The sequence below is a fragment of the Mesoplodon mirus genome, assembly GCF_964341445.2.
Source record: "Mesoplodon mirus genome assembly, chromosome: 11".
Lineage (NCBI taxonomy): Eukaryota > Metazoa > Chordata > Mammalia > Artiodactyla > Ziphiidae > Mesoplodon > Mesoplodon mirus.
The window spans coordinates 101173967-101198357 of NC_138987.1; the positions used below are offsets into that span (position 1 = coordinate 101173967).

General features: G+C 40.7%; 1 protein-coding gene across 1 annotated transcript in view; it reads left to right on the forward strand.

The window, feature by feature from the left end:
• Positions 1-24391, forward strand: part of ADIPOR2 (adiponectin receptor 2) — a 49774-nt gene that overhangs the window by 19742 nt on the left and 5641 nt on the right. The window contains exons 2-6 of the mRNA XM_082635118.1: positions 1974-2226; positions 16287-16406; positions 20005-20176; positions 23167-23353; positions 23524-23711. Of these exons, the coding sequence (XP_082491244.1) occupies positions 2056-2226; positions 16287-16406; positions 20005-20176; positions 23167-23353; positions 23524-23711 (838 nt within the window). The 5' untranslated portion in view covers positions 1974-2055. The remainder of the gene's footprint in view (positions 1-1973; positions 2227-16286; positions 16407-20004; positions 20177-23166; positions 23354-23523; positions 23712-24391) is intronic.

Genomic DNA, 24391 nt, shown 5'->3' on the forward strand with positions numbered 1-24391 from the left:
ACTTCTATGTCTACTGATAAATTCAGAGCACCTCTCAGTTACTTGTTCCTTCCTGCCAGCTGTTTGTATTGGATTCTTTTCTTTTCTCTTTTTTTGTCTTAGTTCTGTGTAATATAGCGTAGTATTCTTAGAATCCTGACCAACGAAAAATTCCTGAGGAAGTAGAATAGAGATTAACTCTTCTGGTTAACAGATAATGGTACTCTGAAGTCTTACTTTCCATCTCGTATCTCACTTCCTTTTACTGTTAAGAATCAGAGCAAGTTAAAGCCTAGTTCCGAATACTTTCCCTATTTTTTATTCTTCTTAGCAAGAAAATCATTTATCCAAGTACAGCTGGACAGTTCATTGTTCCAGCTACTCTTAGAGATTAATGGCCTTGGATAAGTTGCCTAATCTCTGAGCCTCAGTTTCCACATCTGTAAAATGGGGATAAGATACCTCAGAGGGCCATATGTAAGAGTTATGTGAGATACCGCCTGTAAATTCTCTGGTACAGAATTTAACTTTGTCAATCCCCAGTAAATGTTAGCTCCCTCTTCCCTGAAACAAAGTGAAATGGTGGGTGTGAAACAGCTTTGTAAATAAATATAAATCACTAGCATTGTTTCATCTTTCAGCATTGGGTATTAATAGCATAGTTTATAATCTCATTATTAGAATATGCTGGCTCAGGCCCTTACGTGATAGGCACAGGCCCAGATTTGGTGATCCTTAAAGACTGTGTTTGTTCTTGTTATAAAAACTTGAGAGAACTCCTACAACAAACTCAGATGATTTATGAACTAACAGTTGGCTAATTCTTAGTCTAATTCGAACTGTTGAGCCAATTCTTAGTCTTGTGTATCCACATAGGAACACTAAGTGCACCTTTTACCCTCTCTTCGTACTATCCAGGCCCTCCCACATTGCCCCACTCCTCCTCTGCCACAGTAAAAATTTTGAATCCCATGGGATTTATGAGCACAGCATGTACCTTGGCTGCTTCCTGTTTTTGTCTTTCTAGTTGGATTGGCTGTGATAATCACCTTATTTGGATATGTAACTTAAATCTCTAAAATAAGCTTTTGTCCTGTGAGTTATTATGAGGTAGAGGGCCAAGGACTTGAAATTATTGAACTCCTAGGAAACTTTTGAGATCCAGTTTAGAGAAATATTGATGATCTCTGAATGTGTTTTTACCACTTAAGAACATTTAAATATCATCTGTCATGTTCGTTAAACATTTATGTGCGTAGTACTTTCTGGGAACTCAGGGATATAATAGGAGTGTGCTCTTGCCTTCCAGAGTAATCTGCTTGGAGTTCAAAGCAGCTCAAAAATACTGAAATTTCAGACATTAAGCAACTTAAATGCAAAACATAACCAATAATATGTGCCATGTCAGTCAGAGACATTGTCTTATTTCATAAAAGTATGGTGAATTTTGGTTTCCTCACCTGTGAAGTAGAACTCAAAATACCCTGAAGGGTCATTGTGATGATTTAAATGAGATTGGATATGTAAAACCTAGTTGTAGTACATAAAATCCACATATATTCTTTCTACAGTTAGGTATGTTTTTAATTGAAAAAGTATTAGATGGCATGTGGTAAAAACAATGCAGGCAGAACAAAATGAAGGGTAAGCCTTCTCACTCCAGACCCTAGGTTCTTCCCTGTGTGCCTCTGGACCAAGAGGACAATTTCAAATAAATAGGTATTCTATGTACACATGTATACTTATTCACGATTTTATACTTTTATAATGTATAAGTGGGCACATTACACATGTCTTTGGTATCCTGCTTTTTTCATTTAAAAGTAGATTTTGGCAGTCCTCTTTATCAGCAAGTGTAGGTTTTTTAAAATACATTATTATTTTATTCTTAATGATTGCAGAAAATTCTAGTTTTAGTGTATAATAAATCATACAACATATGTCTTCCCCCATCACTCATTCAAATATGTTAATTCAAAACTTTCTCTCCTTAGGGTCAGCTCCCTATCCTAAAAGTCCATCCTCCCAAGAAGAAGGAACAGAAAGACCTCTTTGTAAGAAAGGCGTGGGTATCCCATGAATGAAACAGCAGAAAACCGACTGGAGTACAGCAGGACTCCAGAGCCAGATATAAGGCTCAGAAAAGGGCACCAACTTGATGGTACAAGGAGAGGTGACAATGGCATCCACCAAGGAGATCTGGAGCCTCTTGTAGAGGCATCTGCCCTTTCTTCCTATCATAAAAAAGTAAGTTAAAGTGGAAGGATGGTAAGTAAAGCAAATTTATGGGAATGTAGCTGGAGGAAGGATATTAAAAAGAAAGAGTACGGGGACTCTGCTGGAGAGAGGATGGCGTTTTGAAAAGGAGCCCTGAGCACATTTGTAAGATTTTGAAGTCTCTTATTCTTAAGGTAGCTACAAATTAGTTATGCCCTTTCTGTTGACACGTAAAACCATACTTAAGTTGCTCTATCTTATTTAAGAAAGGAAATGGGTTTTTGTAGTTACCATATATCCTTTATAATTCAGCCATTATTCAGTAATGACATTATCATTTATATTTTTGGAGAAATCCTAATTGCATGCTGACTACTCAGATAGAGTTTATCTCCAGTGCATACCTTGGGAGCCAGTAGAATTCTGGGAAAACAATCTAATCTTTCCTTTTACCTCGCAGAGAAAAGAGCGGCTTTTAAATGATTCAAGCAGCTACACCAAGAGTGCAAAGGTGTAAATATTTGTGAGCAGGTCCCAGTGTCATGTTAATAGACATTTTGCCATGTGCTTTGGAACCTTGCAGTTGTGTAGCACGCTCAGCGTTGTGTTTCCAGTACCGTGTTTCTCAGACTGTAGGTTGTGCCCATTAGTAGTTTGTGACATTTATTTTGGTACTACACGCAGTGTTCATTAGACAGCAAATAAAGATACTCAGGTGCATATATGTAGTAATATACGTTTAAACTATGTTATTTGATGAAATTGTGTAGCTTTATTTAGATATGTATGTGTTTATAGATATGAGTAATAATATACATTTCTTACTGTGGCTGTAGTTAGAAACATATTGAAAGCCTCTATTTGGAACTGCATCGTCACCATCGTAAGAGATAAGCTTATTGTGTGGGTAACAGTGGTGCTGGTTGGAACTCGAGAGGATTGTCTTGTCTTTTCAGGTCTTTTATAAGAATTTCACCAGAGCACTGTAGAAATACAGGCGATTGTGACAGGAAATTTAAGGTTATTTCTTCTTTACCCTTGGTAACACTTTGTAAGCCAGCTTCATACTGTTGGCTAGTCGTGCTACCTTCAAAGACGATTTGTGTGTGCCCCGCATACACAGGGCAGGATTAAAAACAAGATGTGCTTACTATGAGTATAGTGTAATTTGGCCCTGAAACTACCATTACTCTTTTTTTTTTTTTAATTCATTTTATCTGTTTATTTTTGGCTGCATTGGGTCTTCGTTGCTGCGCACAGGCTTTCTCTAGTTGCGGCGAGCAGGGGCTACTCCTCGCTGCGGTGTGCGGGCCTCTCATCGCGGTGGCCTCTCTTGTTGCAGAGCACGGGCTCCAGTAGTTGTGGCTCGCAGGCTCTAGAGCGCAGGCTCAGCAGTTGTGGCGCATGGGTTTGGTTGCTTCGTGGCATATGGGATCTTCCTGGACCAGGGATCAAACCTGTGGCCCCTGCATTGGCAGCTGGACTCCCAGACACTGTGCCACGAGGGAAGCCCTACCATTACTCTTTTAAAAGAAGTTTGACAGATAGCTGGGGTAAGAACTTTCTTCCTTGCTTATGGCTTTGCTTTCTTGTTGATGTTTTACAATAACATGTACTAGCAGCTAAGACTCCCCTATTCAGGCTGAGCAACTTGACTTTCCCTCCATTGCTACTTAGACCTAAGCAGTTATCCAAGTAGTGAGAACTATCGCTAGGTTTGGATGAGGACTGGGTTATCTTTTCTTTCTTACTGTAGTAAACACATGCCATACGTTACTGCCAACCGTACGCGCTTTGTTGTGCCGCAGATCTCTAGAGCGTTTCCATCTTGCGTGAGTGAAACATCTACCCCTTGAATAGCAGCTCCCCATTTTCTCCACCCCTCCAGCCCTCGGCAACCACCCTCCTACTTTCTGCTTCTGAGTTTGACAACTTTAGATACCTCATATAAATGGAATCATGTTGTATTTGTCCTTCTGTGACTGTCTTATTTCACTGAGCACAGTGTCCTCAACGTCTGTTCATGTTGTAGCATAAGACAAGCCTTTTTTTTTTAAGGCTGAGTAATATTTTATTGATATGTATATATCACTCTGTCTTTATCCATTCATCTACTGATGGTTGTTTAAGGTTGTTTCCACCTCTTGGCTATTGTGAATAATGCTGCAAATATCTCTTCAAGGTACTGTTTTTAGTTCTTTTGGATTAATATCCAGCAGTGGGATTACTGGGTCATATGGTAGTTCTGTTTTTAATTTTTTAGGAACTTCTATACTGCTTTCCATAGTAGCTGAACCATTTTACATTCCCATCAGCAGTGTACAAGTGTTCTAATTTCTCCATATCCTTACCAACACTTTATTTTCTTTTTTGATAATGGCTATCCTACCAGATGTGACTGTGGTATCTCATTGTAGTTTTGATTTGTGTTTCCCTGATGATTAGTGATGTTGAGCATCCTTTTCATATACCTGTTGGCCATTTATATGTCTTTTGGAGAAATGTCTATTCAAGTCCTTTGTGCATTTTTAAGTTGGGTTTGTTTCTGTTGGTTTGTTTTTTGCTATTCAGTTATAGGAGTTCCTTATATATCTTGGATATTAACCCCTTATCAGATCCATGGTTTGCAGATATTTTCTCCTGTCCTTAGGTTACCTTTTCACTCTCAATTGTCTTCTTTGCCATGCAGGAGCTTTGTGGTATGACATAGATCTACTTTTCTAATTTTGCTTTTGTTGTGATATCGTTGTCATATTTCTTCGTGCCCAGTGTCACGAAGCTTTTTTTTTTTTTTTTTAGGAAATGCTCAACATCTTTAATCATTAAGGAAACTCAAGTCAAAACCTCAATGTGATACCACTTTACATGCATAAGAATGGTTAATTTTTTTGCAAGGGGGACAATTACAAGCATTCACGAAGATGCGAACCCTCATATATGCTGAGGGTAATATAAATGGTATAGCTGCTCTAGAAAAACTGTCACCAGTTCTTCAAAAAGTTAAGCAGAGTTATCATATAACCCAGCAATACCACTTTTAGGTTTATACCCAAGAGAAATAAAAATATACATCGAAACGAAACTTTATATGTATGTTCCTAGCAGCACTATTTATGAGTCAAAAAGTAGAAACAACTCAAATATCCATCACTTACTTGATGACTAGATATATTAAATGAGGTATATCCATAAAATGGAATATTTTTGGCAAAAAAGAAAAAAAAGAAATACTGTTACATACTACCACACGGATAAACCTTGAAGACATTCTGCTAAATGAAGGAAGCCAGTCACAAAGACGGCATATTTAATTATTCTGTTTATTTGAAATGTCTAGAATAGACAAATCTATGGAGACAGAAAGTAGATTTGTGGTTGTCAAGTGCTGGGGGGATGGGGAAATGGGGAGTCACTCCTAATGGATATGGGGTTTCTTTTGGGGTGATGAAAATGTTTTAAAATTGACTGTGTCATGAAGCTTTTCCTCTACATTTTCTTCGAGGATATGTATAGTTTCAGGTCTCACATTTAACTTTTTTTTTTGGCTGTGCTGCGTGGCTTGTGGGATCTTAGGTCCCTGACCAGATCAAACCAGCGCCCTTGGCAGTGAAAGCATGGAGTCCTAACCACTGGACTGCCAGGGAATTCCCACATTTAACTTATTTTTAGTTAAGTCATTTTGAATTCATTTTTGTGTGTGGTGTAAGCTAAGGGTCCAGTTTCATTCTTTTGCATGTGGAGATCCATTTTTCCAGCACCATTTGTTGAAGAGACTGTCCTTTCCCCATTGTGTAGTCTTGCCACTCTTGCTGAAGATCTGTATATGTGTGGGTTTATTTCTGTGCCCTCTCTTCTGTTGCATTGGTCTGTGTGGCTGTCTTTATGCCAGTACCATACTGCTTTGATTACTATAGCTTTGTAATATGTCTCTAAGTCAGGAAGTGTGGTGCCTCCAGCTTTGCTGTTCTTTCTCAGGACTGTTTTGACTATTCAGAGTCCTTTGTCATTCCATATGAATTTTAGGATTGTTTTTTCTATGACTGGGGTTATCTAAAAGGAAGGGAAATGTAATAAGCAGAATTGGATGAGGCTTGACTCGGTTATTGAAGGACTAAAAGGCATTCCAGGCCAAGGGAATAGCAGATGTGAAGACTCAGAAGTAAGAAATAGCATGATGCTTTTAGGGAATAGTAATAATGATAATAGCTAACGTGTTTTGAGTATACATTGGTGTATATTGATGTGTGAACCTGCAAAATGTCTGGTATAGCTAGAGTGAAAGGTACAAGGGAGTCAGTTTGTTAGCAAGTGAGCCTAGACGATCAGGGCCTAAAATCCAGATCTTTAGCCTCCCAGTCCAGTGTTCTTCTACCCTCCAGAGTTCTTTCTGAAATGTGTAGTGTTGTGTATTGGTTGAAGTGGATAGACCATTACTTCTAGGCCTCTGGCTCTAAAGCATCAGCTCTTTTAACTGTATTTGCTGAACTTTATAGTTTGTGTTTTGTAACCATCTATAGATAAAAACACAAAAGAGGCATTTCAAACCAGGTTACCCTTGATCTTTAGTTTTATGACTTTATTTTGTATCTCTGAGTTTTTAAGGGATTAAGTTGAATAAAGAGAGCAGCCCTTATGGTTGTCCTACTTTTCCTCTGCTCCAAATTCTTCTTCATAAATGGGGACTGGAGCCAACTTTTCATTCATTCAACCTAGGAATTATTTTCTTGAACTGATTTGCTTTAACCAAACTCATAAGAATACCACTGTGTATTAGTTTATCATAAGAAAGCTAACTTGTAATTAGACTCCCATCTGCCAATCACTTCATTTTCTTTTCTTGAGGAGGTCTACTTAGGAAATTCAGTTAAGATTAGAGACAGTTGCTTTGTGAAAAGTAAAAAAAAAACTTGGATGATTTTAAAGATCTTTTCCATCCATCTTTGATAGCGATAACTAGTCTTCACAGGCTGAGTCTGTATGTTTCTAGGCTGGCCAAAGTGAGCGTTCAGAGAGACTGGCTGTTGTACCTCTGTTGGACGACAGCAGAGGTGCAGTCATCGGTGCTTACTCTTTCAGCTATCATTTTTTGAAGACACCTTAATTTCTACTAACCCCTGTGTTTGCGTGTTAGCTATATCAGCTTGCTAATGCCCTTACTACACATTGCAGATTTCTAAATTTAAGGCTGGATTCAACCTGTCAACTTTCCAAAAAGACCATCAAAATAACCTGTTGATGTTATAACTGAATCACTTTGCTGTACACCTGAAACTAACACAACATTGTAAATTAACTGTACTTCAGTTTAAAAAATGGTTAATAAAAAAAGCAAACAGACAAAAATAACCTGTTGATCAGACTAAGCGAAGTTTCTTATTTACTGCAGTGAGAGTGAGCATCACTCTAAAGGGTCTTCTTGCTTTAGAAAGGAGAGGCCATGGGTGGCTATGTGTAGGGTTTGGGGTCTGACTTCTAGTGGTTTAAAGCAGGTCTTTCAGTACGAAGATCATATTAACATCGCGTGGAGTTTGTGGTAGATGAGGGCAGTTGGAGCAAGTCTAGTGAGCAGGTTCTTACTTGATAAGTGAGTAGGTTTGCCCAGTTCAGCAGTTTATTATACTAAGGAGCTGGTTGAGCAGAGTCTAATGTTAAGTGGATTTCTGAGAAGCTCCTAAAGCTAACAGCAAAGCTACCTACTGGTTTGTGTCCTTAATCTTCCTGGGCAAGGGTTTCCTGAACAAGTGAAGTCATGTTGTATAGGGGCCTTAGATCTTAGTCCTCATAACTATGTGAATGCAGAAGCCTCAGTTCTCATTGACCTCTGTAAGGGCATATACATTTTAATCAAAATTTGCTGCCCTGGCCCTGGGTACCTTACCATTTCCTTGATCTTTATCTTCTAATTGTGGATGGTGTTATGATTGTAGATCTCTGTGGCACTTTGTCTACTGACTTCAACTAGTATTTAAATACATAATTTATGTCTTGCTACTCCGCTAAATGCACCCTAAGTTTCAGCTGAACTGAACTAGTCTCGTCTCTTCAAAATGGTACTTCTGCTTTTCCCTCTTGACAGTTCTTTTATTTCGTCTTTCCAAAATTCTACTCCTCATGCAGCCTTTCCCGAGCTCCATGCTCCCTGTCTTTAAACTGGCTGTACCTTATTTCTTAGTCATTTATGTAGCTAATTCAGCCCCTTATTAGATTGTATGCCCATGGAAGACAGAGACTATATTTTACTCATCTTTTAAAAAATCCTCTTAATAAATATTTATTAAACTGAATTACTCTGTTGAACTGAGTTGGGCTAAAGCAGATAAATGCCCAATAGACTGATGAATTATTTTCATATTAGACTGATCTTTAAGGACTTTCATCTTTATCACTCTGGTTCTCTCTTGCCAAAGGTAAAATACACTCCAGAGAATTAACATTAGGTTGCAGTTTGTATGGATCATCAGAGTTGGATATTATTGTATTTTGAGATATAACCCACTTTAACTCTTCTCATAGATGGACTTCACTGAAGATAGCAGGAGGAAAAGATTTGAAAGTGTCTTTGTACTCACTTCAGAGCATTGACCTCTCTTTAAGTTTAAATATAGTGATTTATTCATAGAAAGCCTTAGAGAATTAAGGCTTATGCCTTTATTTTAGGCAGCTTTGGTTTTAATTGTTTATCATTTACAGTGTCCTGATTCTCTTCAAAATTTGTTTTGATAACAGTTAGAGATACGACAACAGGAGCAGAACAGAGCAAACGTTGAACCCTTGTATGTGACCATCTTAGTATAGATGCAGTTTAGTGTTGAAACAGATCTTTGGGTGCTGTGGTTTAGTGGCTACTAGAAGGGAAATTAAAAGTAATTTCCTCCCATGACAAGGTAGTTCTTTAGAGTTAATATTGGAAGACAGAGATTTTTATATATATAGTGCTCAGCACAGACTTTCCAAACCTGCATTATGTGGCAGAGCTATAAACTTGCCCGTGTGCCCCGGAGAAGACATTTTTGTCCTGTGTTCTAGCCACTGCTTGACTCTGCCACTTAATTCCTGCATACTACCCTCTGTTTAACCAGGGGAACTGTATTGACCACCACCACTCTGTAGAGCCCTAATTAGCAACTCCACAGTGCTTGAACACAACAAATAACTCTTTATGGTGTAGTGTTTAGACATTTGTGTTTTGAAGACATGTGGGTGAGTATTCTGTTACAGGAGGGTGGGAAGTGGGGATACTGTTTGGTAGATCAGCAGACTTATTAATACTTTGCTCTTCTGAAGGAAATGTGCTTTTATAAAAAATCAGAAATCTTGCTGACATGTTGGGATGGGTGGAAGTATTTATCTTTACTGGGGTGTGTATTTGACCACTGACCACATTCTGCTTCATAACACATACATTGGACCATGGGAGGTGGAAATATTACCGTTGGTGGTATTTATTAATAAAAAACTGATCCCCCCCCAAAAAAAAAACCTGGATGAAGCTACATATCTTAGTGGTGTAATGTACAGTGAAATTCTTGCCTTACATATAGGATCGCATTCTTTGAATTGAGGTTAGCTTTTTAGAAGCACCATTTTGGATAGAAGGACAATTGTAAAAGATGAGAAGAGAAATGCATACAGGCAGCCCTAATGCTTTGCAAGTTTCCAGCATGCATGAGTTTCGGCTACCATGCGTTCGTTAAATAATATCAGTCCCTCCACAGTATGGTTCAAATTTTAGTTACTGTGGTATATTTACTGTGAGTAATTCTTAAAGTACCTACTCTCTGCTGTCTCTCCAGTCCACAGATGATGGTGCAAATAGTAGATGTCCATTGTATTGATGACTTCTTTGAAAGTCTGTCAGTGACTGGTCAGTCTACATCTGTTACTCACTTAATCCATGAGACAGCAAAGTGTGTTGCTTCCCAGTGATAAACCCATGTGACCCTTTATAAAAATGGATAATCAAAAGAGGGAATAGGCTGACAAAGATAAAAGTGAAGCAAAGAAATGAAAGTGATAATGGCGAACGTGAAAATCAAGTCAAACATAAATAGGAGTTAGAGACGCAATAGCTGACTGTGGGAATGTTGGCACTGCCTGCCGCCACTTAAAGAGCTTCTAGATCTGCAGCCAGAGGATCTTAGTGAGGGCAGGCTTGTCGCCATAACGGAGTATCGTGTGACAGAGGCTGTGGATGGCCAGTGGCAGGCAGAAAGTTCAGATGAAAGGAATGCCTAAGGATGTTTCATGACTTTGAAAGTGCAAAGAATAAAACGTTGAAACCCTGATCCAAACTTAGAAAGTACGACAGTTTGCCAAGGCACAGAGAATATGCTCACTGTGTGTTGTAAGTTAAACAAGAAGGCACACACTGCTCACATCGCTTTTGGTAACTTTTTTTAACCAATAAACACTTAATTCTCAGTGTTTCTGTTCTAAAACATAGCATGCTAAATAAATACTGGTTTTTACTAGTCTATTTCTTTGTACATGTAAAACTGACAGAGATTTTTAATGTTTTGACAGCATTTTGTTAAGGTCATGGAATAGTCCCCACTGGTCATTAAGATTGCCGTACGTGATTTTGGCTTGCACAGTTTTTACATCCTGAGCTACCACGCGGAACAAGGGCTGTCTGTGTGTGTCGTGGCCTTTCGGCCCAACGTCTGTTACCCACAGAAACAGGCCGTTTCATAACTAGAAAACTGTGTGAGGGGAATGAATAGAGCAGGAACTCTGTGGACCTGAGTTGAATTTCTGACTCCAGGTGTGTTACCTTGAACATATCATTTAACCTCAGGTTTCTCATCTCTAAAGTGGTAGCTGCTCAGTGAATACTTCTTGAGTTTTTTGCACGAATGCTTACCATTTAGCCCCAGCACTAGTAACCACTTATTAGTAAGTGGCTCACTTATTAGCATCTTTCACAGTGAAGGATCTGATAAGTTTTTTTTTTTCTGATGTGAACACAGTATTGAACTGTGACATACATAATTTGAGGTGTATAGACCCTCTCATTATTTCTTTAGATCAGAGTTTCTCACTCCCTGGTGACATTTTGCCATTGTAGGATGTTTCACAGTATCCTGGCCCCTACCTACTGGATGCCGGCAGCGTTCCCACCACTTGGGACATGTAAAAGTGAATCCAGTTATTGCCAGATGTCCCCTGGGAGGGGGTGGGGGTAAAATCCCCCCTAGCTGAGATCAAACTGCTTTAGACTTGTAAAGTATTCTCTTAATTTATGTCTCCCCTTTCCTGTTTCCCTTCTTCACCCGTACCTTCTCTCTGTTGCCAACGTGATAGTTTCCAAGTGCAAGTCTAGTGCCCAGCTTGCTCTGCTCTCATGTCCATGAAATGCTCAGCCTCGCCTGCAGGAGAAAGCCCGAAGCCCAGGAGCATCCGAAGCTTTTAAGGAGCTGCTTCCTACCTAACTCCACCTCCATTCCTCCCCCTCCTTTTTTTTTTTTTAAGCATTTTATTAAGGGATGATTTACACAGACATTGTATTATGGGGTAATTTAAACACAGTAAAATGTGTTTAAAATGCCCAAATCTTAGATATATAGCACAGTGACACTACAGATGTGTGACGACCATGCAGATCAAGATTCAGATTATTTCCGTCATTCAGAAACTTCCCTTTATGCCCTTCCAGCCAGTAACCCCTCCCTCACCCCCATTCCCAGTGGTCGCTATTATTGTGACTCCTACCATAGTAGATTTGTTTTGCTCGTTGCTGACCTTGATACAAATGGAATCACGTGATACACACTGTCTTAATAATGGCTTCTTTCACTTGGCATGTTTCTGCTACTCACCCATATTGTTTTGTGTCAGTTCTTTATTACGGAAGAGTATTCTGTTATATAAATATATCACGCTTGTTTATCCAGTTTCTTATTGTTAGACAATTGGGTTATTTCTGTTTTTTCACTATTATGAATAAAGCTACATTGTGCGTCTTTACCTTCTTTAAACATTTTTTATTGTGGCAAAATTTATAATGTAAAATTTGCCATTCTGACCCCTTTAAAATATACAGTTCAGTGACACTGATTGTATTCACGGTGTTGTGCAACCATTACTGTTACTTCCAGAGTTTTTCATCACCCCAGAAAGGCTTGCGGAGTAACCTTCATTCCCTCCTGCCCCAGCCCAGTGTTCGGGAACCTCTAGTTTACTTTCCGTCTCTGTGAATTTGGTTATTCTAGGTATTTCATGTAAGTGGAATTGTTGTGTGGGGTGCATTTCACGGAGCATGATGTGCTCAAAGTTTATCCCTGTGGTGGCCTGCGCCAGAACTTCATTCCTTTTTTTTTTTTTTTTTAACTTTTTATTTTATGTCGGAGTATCGTTGATTAACAATATGTTAGTTTCAGGTGTACAACGAAATGATTCAGTTATACATACACATGTATCTATTCTTTTTCAAACTCTTTTCCCAGTTAGGTTGTTACAGAATATTGAGCACAGTTCCCTGTGCTATGCAGTAGGTCCCTGTTGGTTATCTATTTTAAATATAGCCTTGTGTACATGTCAATCCCAAACTCCCTAACTGTCCCCCCCACACTGTAACCATAAGTTTGTTCTCTAAGTCTGTGAGTCTGTTTCTGTAAATAAGTTCATTTGTATCATTTTTTTTTAGATTCTGCATGTGAGCATACGATATTTCTCTTTGTCTGACTTATTTCACTCAGTGTGACGATCTCTAGGTCCATCCATGTTTCTGCAGATGGCATTATTTCATTCTTTTTAATGGCTGAGTAGTATTCCATTGTATTCATGCACCACATCTTCTGTACCCACTCTTCATTCCTTTTTATGGCTGACTCGTATTCTGTTGTTAGCCAGGCTGGGTCTCTTCCCTCATCCACAGGCATTTGGATTGTTTCCTTACTCACCTCCTTTGGCCTCACATCACATTGACTTTGTTGCCACAGCTGTGCTAAACTCTGCACTCTCTGTATGGAGCTTTTTCTTCCCTCTGTGTTTTTGGATTCGGGCTGTTACCTTTCCCTGTCATGTCTGACTGGTGAACTCTTAAGCATTTTCCAGGTTTTGCTTCCGATGTTACCTTTCTGGAAAACTTTCTAGCAGTGCCAGAGTTAACTTTTCTCTCTTCTGTTTGCATCAGACCTTGTCCATACTATAGACTAGCTCATTGCTATGGGTTTTTTGTTTGTTTGTTTGTTTGTTTTACTTACATGGGTGCCTTCCCCACTAGGCTGTGGCACCTACTTCAGTGTTCTCAGTACGTAGCCCATCATCATGAGAAAGACCATCACTTACTTACTGCCCAAGTCCTAGGCCCTGGGATAGTTTCTTTTATTCATTATCTTTGTTCCTTAAACAGATGTGCAGTGTAGTGCAGTGTTGTTAAAATCATTTTGCAGATGAGGAAACTGATGCTTATTGAGATTGTATATAATTTTGTCAAAGATTACACAATTAATCATTAGTCAAGGTTTATCTGGCTTCAGAGTCACTTTTATCCATTAGCAAGCCAACTTTTCCTAAAACCTGTTTAAGTGAATAAACAGTTTTTTCCTCTGTTTGGTGTTCAACAGAGACCATACATCTTGCATTCTCAGTGTTTTCTGTTTTCTTGTAATAAACATGTGTTAAGCACTGCTGAGAAGCAAAGCTGTCCTCCCCCATAGCAGGGCCGTTGTTCTCCTCCCTCCCTGTGATGGGGAGTTGATGCCTTCATCTCTCTTTCCTGTAGACAGGGACAGTGGTGGGTGCCCACCCAGAGAGGCGCCCTCTCCTCATTTTCCTTACCTCAGGCTGTAGTAAAGGTTACCTATGTGAAGTGTCTTTGCTTCTGCCAGTGAGGCTGCCTTGCCTTTCCCTATCAGTGGTCCTCCGTGAATCCAAGTGCACTTGATCCCATTGGTATCTCAGACTGTCTGCAACTTAGTCAGGTTTTACTTTTGATAACACAGGAAACATTTAACTGTGTTCTATGTGCGTATTTGTAGTTTTATTGGAAACTGCTGGCATGATTTATTTGTCTGAGAATCAAGATTGAATCCATGTTTCTGTTTCTCTTTGTGAAGAATGAACTACATGTTAAACATGCATAAATATTGGACCTATTTTATGTTTTATATAAATTTACATTTTATACCTAAAAAAATCAGTCCGCTAATCATTTCAAGCTGTTGTCTATTTTCAGTTTTCATATAATTGATGATTTAATGGAATTTTATCACTTTTATTTTGTCTAATAAGGCACAATCCTTAAATCTTTTAAAGCATTAATTAATCTAGCAACTTTGTAAGTATATAAAATATTGGTACAGAGCTGTCCTGGGAGCAATGGAAGAAGACAAACATACACTTAAAATCTAGTTTAGGAAGCGTTACAGTGAAAAAGTAACATTCTATCAAATGTGAAATAAAACAGTGTAAGTCAGTGAACAAGAGCTGTACATTAGTTGTCAAATGAGCCGTGTGGACTTGAAGTGCTGAAGAAATTCAGAAGAGGAGGCATGTTATGGGTTAGGTGGAGCCTGCATTTTCTGGTGAAAATGGCTTCCTGTTTGCAGGGAGTGAAACACATTGAAATGTTACAATGGTTTGTAGCCCTCCAGACGGCTGTGTTAATACCTGTGTTATTGAAATTTCACAGGATTGGGGGAGGCAATCTAAAAAATGTTCCTAGGAAGGTAGAGGGGGTTGTGGAGGGGTGTGGGAGGGAAACATGGAACCTTCTTGAAGGAAAGGTAGAGAAACACTGTGCGAGAGTAGTCAAGAGGTTTAAACAGGAATGTGCTGCTGATGGGCTGGCTGGAGGGGCTGGAAGGTGAGTTTAGGTAAGTGGAGAAGGGGAGGGTGTTTTATTGGTGAGAAGAGTAGAGAAGCGGATTCAAGATAGTTTTCTTGGAGAACATAATTTTTAGAAACTGGAGATTGGGTGCATAGCACGTCTCACATGCTGCTTGATAGCCTCTAGTTATCTTGAAAAGCGAAGAAAGTAAAATCTGAGGATTTCTTTTGAAACACGTTCAAATTCAAGTTTTGTGGTAGATGACCTCCGTGTGCTCAGCCTCCCCGGTTAGTTTTCTGATCGCAGGGAGAAGAGGGTCAGTTCACTCCCTCATGCAGTTACGGGGGCAGTGCTGTTCACCTGGCAGACACTTAGCTTAGGAAGTAATTTCCTGTGCTGTCATTATTCACTGAGTGACAGAACCACCAGATTTTAGAGGATGGAGAAGACTGGAGAGATTTAAACTTCTCCTTTGAAATGGAAATGAGAAAATTGAGGCTCAGAAAGGTTGAGAGACCTGTCTAGAAAACCGTCGACGTTAGCGGTTAAACCAGGCTTACTCCTGGCATCTCCTGAGTTCTAGTCCGTTGCCCTTCTTACAACTTCATTTTGTCTAAACCAGCAGGCACCTTGACCTGGAGACTGCAGGTTGTCACGTCTTCCTGCATTTCCCCAGACACTGTGATCATTTCCTCACCTGTGTGGAAGGATGATGGGTTTCGTGCTTTTTACTTTTCCACTTTGTTAGTTTTAACCTTGCGCCACTTACTTAACCTCTTTGCCTCATGTTCTTTATATGTTTTGATAAGAATGCTATTCTAGTAAGGTGGTTGTCAGGATTCAGTTAGATGGCCTTTTCTTTGTGCTTGGTGTATTTTAAGAATTTAGTAAGTGTAGTTTTTTTCCTCCTTTCTTTTCCCCTAGAGCACTTACCACATTGTATTTATTTTACATGTGCCAGGTGGGATTCTTGGAGATTTCCCCTCAATAATCTCTCAACTTTATATGTGTAATAGTATTATGTGGTCTGTGGGTATAATTCTTAAAATAAACAGCAGAGCATTCAAGGCTACACCTTGCCTAGGAATGCTGCTGCCGTAGTTCAGTTGTCTGTCAGAGAAGAATCAGGCACCTCTTGTTCATTTTCAGTCCTCATAACAATTCTGTAATAAACAGACCTTACTTCCTATATTGTTACTTGTCGGAGCCTTGTTTTGACCTTAAGAGAATTTCATTGTAATTCTTCAAGGAAAAGGTATTGTTTGGTTCCTTTGGCTCCTGGTCTCTGTCCCTGACTGTTTCTGTGATTGCCTTGCAGAGCTTGGAGGAACATCGGTGCGATGATGGAGCGTCTCAGGAGGACGAGGGGTTTATGGGCATGTCCCCCCTCTTACAAGCCCACCACGCCATGGAGAGAATGGAAGAGTTTGTGTGCAAGGTAAGGTGGCCCTTTCTTGTCATTTCTGTGCTGTATGTTTAGTCCTTCCCAAACAGGAAACTTTAAGGAGAGAGGCGTGTGGCGGTGTGGGGGGCAGGAGCAGTGTCAAGGCTTTAACCCTGTTCAAGGCACAAGTTCTTTGTTTGCCTGCACAGCTGTGATAAAGGTTTATCCAGCTGGGAAACAAGCCTTTCCTGAAAATAGGTTCACAGAATAGATGTCCTGTTGACCATTTAGACAAGACAGAATGAAAAAATTGGGGGTGTTCGATGCCTGGAGATGCTGAAGTGCCATCTCCAAGTCCCTTGAATCTGTCCTACTGTGATAGCAAATGTGCTGCTCTTCTTAGGGATTGTGTGGCTAATCAGACTCCTCTTCAGATAGGAATTGCCCAGTTTTCACACACATCTAGTATCTTCAGTGTAGCTGGTATGTTTTCTGATTCATTAGGATCCATGTGGGGATTTTTTCCCACCTAAAATGGTAACTGGAATTGGGGTTGCTTGTTTAGAGAAAATGGTCAGGGACCCTGGTATGGGTATAGCCGCTCGGTCCATCGGATCCATAGGAGCCCTGGCGGGTATGACCTCAGGTCAACACAATTCAGTGTGTGTGTGTGTGTGTAAATTCATTTATTAAACATTTTTGAAGGACTCGATCATTTAGAGAAAAAATTTTCTGACACTTAGCTTTTTCATGAGTTTTATGAAACCAAGACTTTTTATGCATGTAGTCGTAGATCCTGAGAACTAAATTTAGGTTTTCCTACATTCACAATGATTCTAGAAATAATTGGGGCCAGTTGACTTAGAGTCCTACACTTTGGACCAGAGCTGAGAAGAGAATGTTATAATCTGGATATAGACATCTCTTCCAAGACAGAGGGATTGGGGGGTGGGGGGACGAGGTGGGGGAGGAGTGGGGGGAGGTCTAAACATTTATGGATCTACTTTTAGAGCCTAGGAAATTTGAATCAGTGTTTGAAAACTGGTGGAGAAAAAGCCAAGCAAAACAATAGACCCATTCTAGTAATCAGTGTCTCTGGAGAATTGGCACAAAGGGATACAAAAGATATATTTTGTTTTTCAAAAAGCAAGTTTGGTGTTAAATCTCAAAGTTCAATATTCAGTGTCCGGCCATTAGGGATGTTTATATTAATGGATCCGTGGGGTCCTGTAGCTAACTTGACTGTCTTTTTGTTCTCCCTTCTGAACCAAGAGTAGAGAATAAAGCAGATAAAACTTTCCAGTTTAAGAGCTAATGGGTGAATAAATGGGCACTTTTTTGCTACAGACTATAATTTACTGAAGGAAAAGTAGTGATTATTACCAGTCCCTTATCATCCGCTAGCAGTGTGTCTGTGATCAGAGGGAGAGGCTTCCTGGGTCGCCCCACACATTGTGGCCCAGCACCTGACTGTCCTCGATAAACCTAGTGACACAGGGTTCTTTCTTGGATTGGAAGCAAGTAGACAGTTTAAAATGAAGTGTCCTGTCACCTTCCTGGTCCAGGTACTTTCCCTTTTGGAAAAGCTTTTCTTATAGGGATAGGGAACAAAACCAGTTAGGCTTACAGAGTATCCAAGTTTGATCTTGGTACCTCTTTCCCAGCCTTCAGTAGTTGCTGTTTACGAGCATCGTCAGGCCCATGTGGGATAGGAGGTGTTCTGTGGGTCACTTTTGTAAATTAAGTTTTGTGCATTATATGGTCTCATACAAACCTAGTGGACCATTGCTGAGATGTTTGATTTGGGCATTGTCCTTGTCAAGCTTATAAATAAATGTGTCTTTGACTAAGCTGTGACCTGATTCTTCCCCAGGAGGGGAAAGAGAATACCTGTTTGGGTTGGCATTTGGCTGCACTGCACGTTGAGCCACGTGGGTGCAGTGTCTGAAAATGACACCATTACAGTATAATTATGAAAGCACAGCTCCTTGGCCCAGTCTTTAGACACCAGAATGTTTGTTTAGAAACAATGGAGAAAGTCACCCTGACAATGTAAGCATGTAAGAAACTCAGCGTTCTCTTTGACTATTTTGGCTGTATGGTGGAAGACACAGTCACTTCTCATATGATCACAGCAGAGCTGTTTCCATGTTGTGAACTGCCTTGAGGGAGGTGAGGATTGATTTCTATCTTAGAAAATAAAATGCTCCCAAAATAAAACAGAGTAGCAGCATCTTGTAACAAGTTATTTTATTTTGTTGTATGTTAGGAACAAGCAGGGAATGGCCAGATTAGCCCAGGCCCCAGGATTTGAGTTGGAAGGTGAAAGGGCCAGCGGGGAGGGTAGGGAGAGAAGGGAGAGGAAGTCCGAGTGTGAAGCGTGTCACTGCTGCGCTTCAGCTGTTTGTGTCCACTCCCTTTGGAGTTGCCCAGAGGATCCGTTCTCTGCAAACGCCCCTAAGGAAGGATCAGGGGGAGCAGGGGACAGCAGACTCTAGTGGGGGGACAGGGTGGGCGTGGTGGCTGGCAGGTGTGGGGTTCAGCCGTGCTGCTGGCCACAGGGGCGTCGCTGTCAGAGTGGAAGCCACAGTAGACGCGTTCCTGCATCCTTCCTTGCATCTTTTTGGCTCAGCAGAAGCAGGTTAGTTTTTAGGCTTAAGTGATTTTGCGGTGTGAGCTCACTGGGCTGAGAGACATGATGAGGAGCAGAGTGAAGACATACCCTTTTTAGGAGGGGCTTCCACACTCCTGATCCCTTTCCTTTAGAGTCTGACGGGGGCCTGACAGCGAGGAAAGAGGGGACCCGGAGGGCAGGAGGGCTGAGCCCCTTTGCCGGCTCCGCAGCATTGGTCCTGAGCTCTCGGATGGCAGCCTGCGGGGACAGGCAGGACTGCGCATCACCTTTGGGGTGGATGCTGGGGCTTGCTGCCTCATTTATGAAGTGCTTTGGGTCGTTTCCGGTGATCCTCACAACTTCCTCGCCAAGCGATCGAAGCCCTCGTGTCCTCGTTTTATAAATGCGGACACCGAGGCTTGAGGATTTCGTAATTAATTAAAGCTCATTCAGCTAGTTAATGGCAGAGATCCAAGATTCTCTGACGCCTGTGCTCTTCTGCACTTGCCGTGTTTGCTGTGATGGGAAGAGAGAGAGTAAGGGAGAGGGAGAGACTGTAGCAGAAGGTACAGAAGTGTGAGTCTATGCTCTTTTTTCACCAACAGGGATATTAAGTATAAAAATGGTCTTATTTAACCCGACAGGGATTTTTCAGAGGTGAAGTCTGTGGTGGAGGATGAAGGAGGGGCGGGGTGTCTGTATGTGTGGGACTTCAGCTCCGCACTCTGCCTTTAGCCAGATTGAAACAGAGCTTGAAAGCACTCTTTTTGAGTATTTTCTATGACTTCATTTCATTTGCTCTTCCCTTTTCCTAAGAAAAGTCCTGTCCCCGCCCCCCCGTCCCCTGCCTTTAAAAAAATGTTTTTCCTCAATCAAGGTTTTAAAACCTCAGAATACAGGACATTATGCCTTTGAGTGTTATTTGTCTTTCTAAAGATAAGGTATTTTTTTCTCATTATAAGCCAGTGTGGTAAGAGAGAGCTGTCAGTATTGCTCAGTTGACATTAAACTTAGCCGTGTTTGCTGATATGCTTCCAGGTCTGGGAAGGTCGGTGGCGAGTAATCCCTCATGACGTGCTACCCGACTGGCTCAAGGATAATGACTTCCTCTTGCATGGACACCGGCCCCCTATGCCTTCTTTCCGGGCCTGTTTTAAGAGCATTTTCAGAATACACACTGAGACAGGCAACATCTGGACACATCTCTTAGGTATGTGACAGCAGTGGTACAGTATGATCATTCTGTTTCTCCCCCCACCAGTGTAATTGAGGGTAAGGACGGGACTTAACAAATGTACTTCGGATTTGCCGTTTTTGTTTTCTGGATTTGTATGATGAAGTTTCTCAGTGGTTGTCTCTGTGGCAGTCCTCGTTGACACGATGATTTTATTATAGCTAGGCTGTATTTCTCTCTACTAGATTTTCAGACATGTCCTTAAACCAGGCAAAGGAAAGGGCACTGTACAGAATGGGTTATAATATTTTAATGAGCATGGAGAGGAAGGTAGTTATTTAATAGAAGTAAGCTGATTTTTGAAAGTCATTACTTAGAATATTCACAATTCAATTTCAGTTTGTCTTGAAGCAGAATGTGATCTGTGATATTTCTTTCCATCATGATTGCACATTAAAGAAAGAATGCAGTGGGGGAGAGAACAGTCTTTTCAACAAATGGTGTTGGGGAAAACTGAGTAACTAGTATGCAAAAGAATGCATTTGGACTCCTAACTCACACCATATAGAAAAATTAAGATGGATCAAAGACCTAAACATAAGAGCTGAAACTATGAACCCATTAGGAGAGAACATAGATGTAAATCTTTATGACCTTGGATTAAGTGACAGTTTCTTAGAATTGACACCTAAAGCATAAGCAACCAAAGAAAAAATAAATTGGACTTGATCAAAATTAAAAACTTGGGACTTCCCTGGTGGTCCAGTGGTTAAGAATCCGCCTTCCAATGCAGGGGACACGGAACTAAAATCCCACATGCCGTGGGGCAACTAAGCCGGCATACCGCAACTACTGAGCCCACACGCCACAACTAGAGGGAAGCCCGCACGCTGTAACTAAGACCTGACGCAGCCAAATAAATAAATAAAATGTTTAAAAAAAAATTAAAACTTTTGGGACCTCCCTGGCAGTACAGTGGTTAAGACTCCACAGTTCCAATGCAAGGGGCATGGGTTCGATCCCTGGCCGGGGAACTAAGATCCCACATGCTGTGCAGCGTGACCAAAAAATTAAAAAAATAAAAAATAAAAACTTTTGTATGTCAAAGGACATTATCAAGAAAGTAAAAAGGTAACCCACAGAATGGGAGAGAATATTTGCAAATCATATATCTGGTAAGGGTCTAGTGAAGAATTCTTACAACTAAACAATAAAAAGACAACTCAGTTTTAAAAATGGGGAAAGCATCGGAATAGACATACAAGTGGCCAGTGAACACACAAAAAGATGCTCAACATCCTGAGTCATTTGAGGAGGTGCAGTGAGCTACCACTTCACAATCACTAGAATGGCTGTTATCAAGAAAATGGAAAATAACAAGTCTGTGCCAGGATGTGGAAAGGTTAGAACTCACGTGCATTGCTGGTGGAAGGTAAAATGGTGCAGCCCACAGAAAATAGTTTGGCAGTTCCTCAGAAAGTTAAACAGAGTTACCGGCAGTTTTAATTCTAGGTATATATCCAAGAGAATTGAAAACATGTTCACACAAAAATGTGTACATGAATGTTCTTAGCATTATTCATAATAATGCTGAAAGTGGAAACAACCCATGTATCAGCTGACGGGTGAATAAAATGTGTATATCCATATAATGGCCATAGAAGGGGTGAACTGCTGATAATGTGCTACAACATGGGTGGGCCTTGAAAACATGCGAAGTGGAAGGAGCCGGACGCAAAGGCCAAGTATGGTATGATCCATATACGTGAAATACCCAGAATGGGGAAATCCATAGAGACAGAAAGTAAATTAGCCGTTGCCTAGGGTTGTCTAGTGGGGAATGGGAGATGGCTGAACAGGTATAGGACTTCTTTTTGGGGTAATGAAAATGTTCTAGAATTAAATAGTGGTGATGATTGCATAACCTTGTGAATATACTGAATAGTCTGGCCTTACCCAATTTGATGTACATTTCTTATCCTGCATTTGATTTCCACTGTGACTGCAAGTTCCAGACTGCTAGTGCAGTGAGAGTAGAATAGACAGTCAAGTTTGTTGCTGACTTCTGCTCAAGGGTAAATGCTTTATTAAATGGATCAAACAGAATCACTTAGTAAATGTTTAACTTCTTAATTTCTGTGCCTGTCCTGTGTTAAGTGGCCTTTCCCTAGGCAATAAAACATGGTATCTCACTGTGAAGAACAGTTTAAAAACTGGTTATGAAATGGCCCAAATGGGCATTTCACTGTCCTTAACCTCCCCAGTCTGTTGGGCCAACGGGTGAGGACCAGAGAAGCATAAGCTTCCTTGACAGCTATTGGTGGAGAAAAGCTGTATTTCCTAGCAGAGTTTGGAGGTATCAGCATTCACTGCAAAGGAAAATGCAGAATGGGTCTTTGAAACCTGGGCTACAACATATACGCCAAAAACTTTATAAATGAAATTTCACATGGGATCTAGAGGTAGAAGTCGGTTTTTCTACTTTTTTAATCTTTTTTTTAAACATGTTTATTGGTGTATAATTGCTTTACAATGGTGTGTTAGTTTCTGCTTTATAACACAGTGAATCAGCTGTATGTATACATATATCCCCATATCTCTTCCCTCTTGCGTCTCCCTCCCACCCTCCCTATCCCACCCCTCTAGGTGGTCACAGAGCACCGAGCTGATCTCCCTGTGCTATGCGGCTGCTTCCCACTAGCTAGCTATTTTACATTTGGTAGTGTATATAAGTCTGTGCCACTCTCTTCTAGTTTCTTAAGAAGTAGCAGGCATTGTCTATTTTCTTTTTTGGATTAGTAGTAAGTTATTCTGTATACTGAGTTTGTGAAACTGAGGAGCATATGATACCAACAGTATTTGGAGTAGACCAACATTTTGGATAAGGTTCAGTTATTTGGAAAAATTTGGAAAGTTCTCATGGAACTTTGGATTTGGATGTCAGGACTGAAAACATAATCAGTATATAACACTTGAGTATATCTTCAAAAGGCTAATCCTTTCTCTCTTCCCCTGCTCTTTCCTAGGTTGTGTGTTCTTTCTGTGCCTGGGGATCTTTTATATGTTTCGTCCAAACATCTCCTTTGTGGCCCCCCTGCAAGAGAAGGTGGTCTTTGGATTATTCTTCTTAGGGGCCATTCTCTGCCTTTCTTTTTCGTGGCTGTTCCACACAGTCTACTGCCACTCAGAAGGGGTCTCCCGTGTCTTCTCTAAGTAAGTATCTGCAAAGTCCATATTTGATGAGTGATGTAGAGTCCATGGGCTAGGGGAGAACTTCCAGCGGAGGTGGCAGAACCCTTGATACCAGCCTCTGGGAACTTTGATCGGAACCTGTAGCAGGCAGTAATTTTTAACATTAAATGGATTTTTTTTTTCTGTCCTAGACTGGATTACTCTGGTATTGCTCTTCTGATTATGGGAAGCTTTGTCCCTTGGCTTTATTATTCTTTCTACTGTAACCCACAACCGTGCTTCATCTACTTGATTGTCATCTGTGGGCTGGGCATCGCAGCCATTGTCGTCTCCCAGTGGGACATGTTCGCTACTCCGCAGTACCGGGGGGTGAGAGCAGGTAAGAGCTCGCAGAGGGCCCACACTGGACCCGCGTCTATTTGCTGGGCTTCGTTAAAGGGTCACCGTTGCCCAAGCATTACGTGAGGTACTTGTGATGCAGAGATGGGGAAAGCACAGTTCCTGTTCTCGAGGGCCTCGTAATGTAGTAGGGGTGTCAGAGTGGAGGGGGTGCTGAGCTATTGCAGTTGACGTATTTGGAGCAATACAGTGTACATGAGTTTAGGCCCGTACACTGTCCTTATGGCTGTGGCTCCGTAACCTTTGTAAAATAATGATTCCTCTTTCTCAGCTCAAGGGGTACTTTTTATAGTGATTAGTTCTTTTTGTTGTTGTCATTTTTTTGTTTTGTTATATATTTTCATTTTATTAAAAAAATTTTTTTTCCTATGTATTTTCATTTTTAAATGTGTAAAAAAAAAAAGTCTTCACTCCCAACTGATTGTGTTCTAAAGAGGCACCACACATCTTTTCTGATGTAGAGATAAAGAGGCTTTTTGTATTTAGGATAATGCCTGTTTAGTTGGAGATCAGTGGAAAGCCAAAAGCCCCTTCCTGTGTGAGTACTTCCTGTGTGAGGGCCTGGACTGGTGACTGACCCCTCGGAGCCAGGGCTGTGTCTTCAATTTTCTGCCCACCCAGCGTCAAACCCAGTACCTCCTGAGAATGAACAGGAAGTAT